Raw genomic sequence first — 7,729 nt, forward strand, 5'->3', positions numbered from 1 at the left:
CAGCCCCATAGCTATGGGGTGAGGGGGGGGGTTAGGGGGGGGCGGCCGCCTTGCTATTTTTACAGCGCCTCGGAGGTGACATCGCGTCCCCGGGGGGGCCCCGGCAGCGCTTGGGGGACGGGGACGCCGACGCCGCGCGCGGTCGCGAGGGGCGGCGAAAGACGGCGCGGAGACGGCGGTTTTGGTGCAAAAAAGCTTCGATTTGGGTAGCGGGAAATTTTGTAGGGTGGAGGGGGGGGCACCCGACGGCGCGGGGACGCCCGAGCGGCCGTGCGGCCGCTCGGGCGTCCCCGCGCCGTCGGGTGCCCCCCCCAAGTGGGTTCTTCTGCCCCATAAGTGCCCCCCCAAGTGGGTTCTTCTGCCCCATAAGTGCCCCCCCAAGTGGGTTCTTCTGCCCCATAAGTGCCCCCCCACCTCACATCACCTTGCAGCAGCGCTGCTTGGGGGCCGGCGGCTCCTCGGGGGGGGCCGTGAGGCGTAGCAAAGGGGGGGTCGGGGCTCGGGGGGCAGCCGTGGGGCGGCTCCGTGGGGCGCTGCTGCTGGTGCTGGTGGTGCTGCTGGTGCTTGGTGGCCGCTCGCTGCCGCTTCAGCTCCGCCAGGGTTTGCGCGGGGACGGGGTCGGCGGCGTCCGGAGGCGACGGGGACGATGCCGGGGAGGGGTCCTGGAAGGTGGGGGGGGGGGTCTCAAGGCTTGGTGGCACCGAGGGACGCCACACACCCCCCCCCAGGGATGGCACGGCACCGCGCGGTGACACCCAGGGACGACACCTCAAGGGCGGCCCCAGGACGCGGTGCTGACACCCGGTGACACCCGAGGACCTCCCCACCCCGACACCAAGGAGCCCCCAGGACCCTGCGCCCCCCGGGACCTCCCCCCCCCCCAAAGACACCCCAGGGCACGGCGCCACCGCTCGGTGACCCCGAGGAGCCCCCCAGGTGTGACACCACCGCCTTCCCCCCACCCCACCCAAATCCGGTCCCACCACCGTCACCTGGAGGCAGCGCCGCGGCTCGGCCTCCGCCGCCCCGTCCTCGTCCTCCTCCTCCTGGCCTCGGCCCCGCTGCCACACCAGGGCCTCGCGCGCCTGCGCCCGCCGGTACCGCTGGCTGCGCTCCGTCACGCTGGCGCGCCGCGCCGCCTTGCTGGGGGAGGTGAGGGGGGGGGGCACGGGCTCAGCTGGGGGGGGGCACATCGCCCCCCGACCCCAAAGGTTGACCCCCAAAAGCCTCTCACCCGCGGCTGCCGGCGCTGGACGTCCTCCGCTGCAGCGAGGAGCGGTGCTTGCGGTGCGAGCGCAGGACGGCCTCGCGCTTCTGCTTCAGCTCCAGCAGCTTGGCGCGCACCTCCTCGTCCCCGCACACGTCTGCGGCCACCCGGGGGCGGGCGGGGGGACGGGGACACGGGGACATGGAGAAGGGGAAGGGTCCCCGTGGTCCGCCTTGGCCCCTGCGGGCCTCGTGGTCCCCTCGGTCTCCATAGGCCCCGCGGTCCTGGTGGCCCTCCCATGGCCCTGGTGGCCCCACCCATGGTCCCGGTGCCCCCCATGGTCCCGGTGGTCCCCAGTGTCCCCAGGGTCCCCATAGTCCCTACAGTCCCCACAGTCCCCATGCTCCTTGTGGCCTCCATGGTCCTCCCCAACGATCCCCTCGGTCTCCATAGACCTCATGGTGCCTATGGCCCCAAAATCTTTGCTGTCCCCAAGGTCCTCAACGTCCCCACAGTCCCCGTAGACCCCATGGCCCCCACTGTCCCCCCCATCGTCCCCTCGGTCTCCACAGACCCTATGGTCCCCATGGCCCCCATGCTCTTTGCTCTCCCCAAGGTCCCCACAGACCCCATGGACCCTATGAACCCCATGGTCCTTACGGTCCCTGCAGACCCCCAAGGTCCCCATAGACCCCACGGTCCCTATAACCCACGTAGTCCCTGCTGTCCGCAATGGCCCCCAGTATCCCCACGACCCCCATGGTCTCCATAGGCCCCACGGTCCCCACAGACCCCAACAGTCCTCATTGTCCCCATAAACCCCCACGGTCCCTATGAGCCCCATGATCCTCATCGTCCTCATAGACCCCATGGTCCCCATAGACCCCATGGGCCCTATGAACCCCATGGTCCTCATGGTCCCCCAGGTCCCCGTAGGCCCCATGGTCCCTATGACCCCCATGGTTCCCATTGTTCCCACAGACCCCCATGGTCCCCACAGACCCCCATGGTCCTTATGGTCCCCATAGACCCCCACGGTCCCCATAGACCCCAAGGTCCTTATGGTCCCCAAAGACCCTATGGTCCCTATGACCCACGTGGTCCCTGCTGTCCCCAACGGCCCCCATGGTCCTTGTGGCTCCCCATGGTCCCTGTTGTCCCCAGTGGCCCCCAATATCCCCATAACCCCCACGGTCCCCACAGACCCCCACGGTCCTCATTGTCCCCATAAACCCCTGCGGTCCCTATGAGCCCCGCAGTCCTCATTGTCCCCACAGACCCCCCATGGTCCCCATAGACCCCAGTGGACCCTATGAACCCCATGGTCCTTATGGTCCCCGTAGACCCCCAAGGTCCCCGTAGACCCCCATGGTCCCTGCTGTCCCCAGCGGACCCCGTTGTCCCCATGCCCCCCCTGGTCCCTCTGTTCCCTACAGGCCCCGTGGCCCCCACGGTCCCCAAGGTCCCCTTGGTCTCCATAGCCCCCATGGTCCCCGTGGTCCCCGTGGTCCCCATTGTCCCCATGCCTCCCCGTGGCCCCCGCGGCCCCCGCGGCCCTCGCCGCGCTCACCCAGCGGCGTCTCGTCCATCGCCGACTTCCCGCCGAGGTCGGCGCCGTGCGCCACCAGCAGCTCCACCAGCGGGATCTGCGCGGTGACGGCGTCACCGGCACCGTCCCCCACCGTCACCCGCGTGTCCCCCCCCGAGTCCCCGGCGCCCCGGCCCCACCTGTCCCCAGCAGGCGGCGGCGTGCAGCGGCTGCCACCCGTCCTCGTCCCTGGCGCTGGTGCTGGCCTCGTGCCGCAGCAGCAGCTCGGCCGCCTCCACGTAGCCGTTGGCCGCCGCGATGTGCAGCTGCGGGGAGGGAGGGGGGACAACACACAGCGGGGGCGGGGGCTCGGAGGACCCCGGTGGGTCTCCCCGTCCCCGTCCCCGTCCCCCCCCCCCAAGTCCCTACCAGTGTGGCGCCGCGCGCCCCCGGCGCGTCCAGGTCGGCGCCCGCCTGCAGCAGCGCCCGCACGTCCGCCAGCATCGCCCGCTCCGTGGCACCGCGCGCCTCCTCGATGCGCGCCTGCGTGATGCCTGTGGGACGGACGGACGGACACGTGGCGGGCGGACGGACGGGTGGAAGGACGGGGGGACAGCCGGCGGTCGCAGCGCTCACCCTGCTCGGCCATGGCCGTCTCCAGGCAGTCCAGCGTGGCCTCGTCCTCGCACAGGTCGTAGGGCATGTCGCCGTCGGACGTCACCGCCAGCAGGTTGGCGCCGCTGCGGCAGGGACGGGAGCAGGGTGGCGTAAGGCGTGGGGGCGCGGGGCTGTGGGACGTGGGGACGTGGGGACAGAGGGACATGGGGCTGGGAGATGTGGGGACGTGGGGACGTGGCGAAACGGGGGTGCCACGGGGATGGTACAGAGACAGGAGGCGTGGTGACGTGGGTACAGGGGGACATGGGGACACCACAGGGACGTGGGGACACCACAGGGACGTGGGGACACCACAGGGACGTGGGGACGTGGGGATGCAGGGACACGAGGACATGGGGACATGAAGTGCGGGGACGTGGGGAAAGGGGGATGCCACAAGGACATGGGGACACGGGGACTCAGGGGCATGGGGACGTGAGAGGTGGGGACGTGGGGACACAGGGACATGGGGATGCAGGGAGGCAGGGACGTGGGGACACCACAAAGACGTGGGGACATGGGGACTTGGGGACACGGGAACGTGGGGACATGGAGATGCCACAAGGACATGGGGACGTGAGACGTGGGGACGTGGGGACAGAGGGGCATGGGGACACCACAAGGACATGGGAAAGTGAGACACGGGGGTGTGAGACATGGGGACATGAGGACACGGGGACACTGTGAGGACACGGGGACGTGGGAATGTGAGACGTGGGGGCGCATGGGCATAAGGACACAGGGACATGGGACATGGGGACACGGGGACGCAAAACGGGACACGGGAATGCTGTGAGGACACGAGGACATGAGGACAAAAAGATGCAGGGGCACGGGGACATGAGGACACGGGGACATGGGCACACGAGGACATGGGGATGTAGGGACATGGGGACACAGGGACACGAGGCACGGGGACATGGGGACACTGCAAGGACACAGCGACACGGGGAGATGAGACACGGGGACGCGTGGACACAAGGACATGGGGACACGGGGACATGGGGACACGGGGACATGGGGACACGGGGACACAAGGACACGGGGATGTAGGGACACGGGGGGCCACGCCGCCCGCCCCGCGCTCACCGCGCCACCAGCAGCTCCACCAGGTGCCGGTGGCCGCAGGTGGCGGCGGCGTGCAGCGGCGTCCAGAGCTCGGCGTCGCGGGCGTTGACGCCGGCGCCGGCCTCCAACAGCAGCGTCACCACCTCCCCCAGGTCGTCGATGCAGCACTGCGGCGGGCGGCGCGTCACCGCCACCGGGACCGGCACCGGGCACCGGCACCGGGACCGGGACCAGCACCGGGCCCAGCACCGGGACGGGGACCACGGGGAGGCCGGGGGCTGACCTGGTGCAGCGCGGTGAGGCCGTCCTCGTTGCACAGGTCGGGGCTGGCGCCGGCGCTCAGCAGCTGCCGCACTGCGAGGGGGTGGGGGGGGTGGGGGGGGGTCCCCAAAATTCCTCACCGGGGTCCCGGCCCCCCCAGCCCAACCACCCCCGGGGACGTCCCCGGCACGCGTGGGGACGCCACGACGGCCACGGCCCCGCCGCGGGCGTGGGGAGGGTGGCGGGGGGATGGTGACACCGGGGGGTGGTGGTGACACCGGGGGGTCACAGTGACACTGGTGGGGTGGTGGTGACACAAGGGGGTGGTGGTGACACCGGGGGGTCGTGGTGACACCAGGGGGGTTGTGGTGACACCGGGGGGTGGCGGTGACACCAGGGGCTCGTGGTGACACCAGGGGCTCGTGGTGACACCGGGGGGTGTGGTGACACCAGGGGGTCCATGGTGACACTGTGGGGTCATGGTGACACTGTGGGGGTCATGGTGACACCAGGGGCTCATGGTGACACTGGGGGGTTACGGTGACACCGGGGGGCTTGTGGTGACACCAGGGGGTGGTGCTGACATCGGGAGGGTTGTGGTGACACCGGGGGTCACGGTGACACCGGGGACGTTCCTCGTGCCCACCTTCCTCCAGGTCGCTGCGCGCGGCCGCCTCCAGCAGCCGGACGTTGGCGGGGAACCTCACGCGCTTCTCCGCGCCGCCCTCACCCTCGCCGTCGTCGCCGTCGCTCTTCCTCCTCCTCCTCCTCCTCGCCCCGCTGCCGCCGCCGTCGCCGCCGCCCCGCGCCTCCTTCTCCAGCTGCGCCCAGGCCTTGAGCTGCTGCGCGCGGCGCTTCTGGGCGTGCTTCAGGCGCTCGGCCGCGCTCATCCTGCTCACCGCCGGCATCTCCGCCAGCAGCTCCGCGTGCTCGGCCATCGCCGCGGCGGCGGCGGAGGCGGCGGCGGCGGGGGAGGCTCGGGGCTTGGCCGCGGGGCCCCCGGGGGCATGCCGGTGCCGTGGGGGTCACCCCCGCGCGCCGAGCATCGCCCGCGGCACGCGGTGGCCTTCGCTCTTCCTCCTCCTCCTCCTCTTCCTCCTCCGGGGTCCCGGTGCCGAGGCCGAAGGCTGCCGGGAGCGAGGGCGCGGTGAGGGCGCCGCGCCGCTCCCCGCCGGACCTTGCTTCGGGCACGGCCCGGCCCAGCCCGCGGCAACGCCCGGACGCCGGCACGGCGCCGCCGGCACGCGGCAACCCCCCCCCCACTCCCCCCCCCACGGGGGGGTCGCAGCGGCACCGAATCCTGCTTTTTTTCACCCAAAGCTGAGCACGTGGCTCCAGTCAGCCTCGGGGCCGGCGGGACGGGGCGGGACGGACGGACGGACGCACGGCCGCGGGGACGCGCACCGGCGGGGGTGCCGGTGCCGGAGGCCACGGGCGGTGAGGCCGGTGGAGGCGGTGAGGCCACTCCACCCCGAAACGCCGGCCCCGAGCCCGGGGCTGTGCCGGTGACGCCGGGAGCACCGGGCGGGGGGTGGCCGGGCGGCCGCGTGTCCGTGCGTCCGTCCGTCACCGGCCTGGGGGTCACGGCCCCGGTGACCTTGGGGCTAACGGCGGGGAGCAGGCGCCTGGCGGCCTCGTTATGCTCGGGCCTCGTTACGCTCCTGCCTCATTACCCGCTGGCCTCGTTACCTGCCGGCCTCGTTATGCTCCAGCCTCATTACTTGCTCGCCTCGTTACCTGCCCACCTCGTTATATTACAGCCTCGTTACCTGCCGGCTTCGTCACCTGCTGGCCTCTCCGCCCGCCTGCCCTGTCACCCACCAGCCTCGTTACCTGCCGGCCTCCTTACGCTCCGGCCTCGTTACCTTCTGGCCTCGTTACCCACCGGCCTCCCTACCTGCAGGCCTCGTTACTCTCCAGCCTCGTTCCCCACCAGCCTCGTTATGCTCCAGCCTCATTACCCACCGGCCTCGTTACCTCCTGGCCTCTACCTGCCTGCCTCATTACACTCCAGCCTCGTTACCCACTGGCCTCTCTACCCCCGGGCCTCGTTACTCTCCAGCCTCCTTCCCCTCCAGCCTCCTTCCCCACCGGCCTCCTTCCCCACCGGCCTCGTTACCAGCCAGCCTCCTTACCTGCCGGCCTCTCTACCCGCCGGCCTCGTTATGCTCCGGCCTCGTTACCTGCCGGCCTCATTACTCAGCGGCCTCGTTACCCACCGGCCTCTACCTGCTGGCCTCTCTACCTCCCCACCTCGTTACCCACCGGCCTCCTTCCCCACCGGCCTCGTTACCCGCTGGCCTCGTTACACTCCGGCCTCCCCCCTCTCCCCTCCCCCTCTCCCCAGCCTCCCCCCCAGCCTCCCCCCCCCACCCCCCCCCCCTCCCGATTTCCCCCCAAAACCCCCCTGATGACGTCACTCCCCTCCCCCTCCACCCCCCAGCGCCCCCCCCCCCCGGGAGGCCGCCCCCCCCCCTCCCCCTCCCCCCACGGCCCCGCCCCCTCCCGGAGGCCCCGCCCCCCGCCCCCGCCCCGCCCCCCCCCCGGTACCGCCGCCGCCGCCGCCGCTTCCGCGCCGCTGCCGGGGCGGGGCCGCCGCTGCCATGGCAACCGCCCACACTTCCGGTGGGGGCGGGGCCTCGGGCGGAAATGAGGGGCGGCGCCATCTTGGGTGTGGCCCGGAGAGGGGAGGGGCGGGAGGGAGGCGCCGCCCCCAAGATGGCGGCGGGGCTGGGAGGGGCGGGGCCTAAAGGGGGCGTGGCCAGGGGCGGTGCTCTGATTGGGCGGGGCTCCGAGGGGGGCGTGGCCTGCGGGGGGCGTGGTCTGGAGCCCCGGCGCGGGGTCACCCGCGGTCGTTGTCCCCAGCCCACCCCGCCGGGGGGCGCCCCAGGGGGAGGGGGCCCCGATCCCGGCCCCAGCCCCATTTTGGGGGGGCTCAGGAGCCCCGGGGGGCCCCGTAGAGGGGGGGACCCCCATGGCCCCCCCAGGCCCCCCAGCTGGGGCTGCCC

The 7,729-nt window shown here is 72.0% G+C and overlaps 1 protein-coding gene across 1 annotated transcript; it reads right to left on the minus strand.

Annotated features, from left to right (window-relative positions):
- Positions 1-59: 59 nt before the first annotated feature.
- On the minus strand, positions 60-7,360 carry PPP1R16A (protein phosphatase 1 regulatory subunit 16A). Its single transcript, XM_066991263.1, has 11 exons — positions 7,272-7,360; positions 5,368-5,848; positions 4,744-4,814; positions 4,482-4,627; positions 3,372-3,475; positions 3,165-3,289; positions 2,936-3,061; positions 2,778-2,853; positions 1,235-1,364; positions 993-1,143; positions 60-662 (listed from the first exon to the last, which is right to left on the minus strand). The coding sequence occupies exons 2-11, from the start codon at positions 5,657-5,659 to the stop codon at positions 60-62; spliced, it is 1,824 nt and encodes a 607-aa protein (XP_066847364.1). The 5' UTR covers positions 5,660-5,848; positions 7,272-7,360.
- Positions 7,361-7,729: the final 369 nt, after the last annotated feature.

This window comes from Anser cygnoides, chromosome 2 (genome assembly GCF_040182565.1).
Source record: "Anser cygnoides isolate HZ-2024a breed goose chromosome 2, Taihu_goose_T2T_genome, whole genome shotgun sequence".
Taxonomy (NCBI): domain Eukaryota; kingdom Metazoa; phylum Chordata; class Aves; order Anseriformes; family Anatidae; genus Anser; species Anser cygnoides.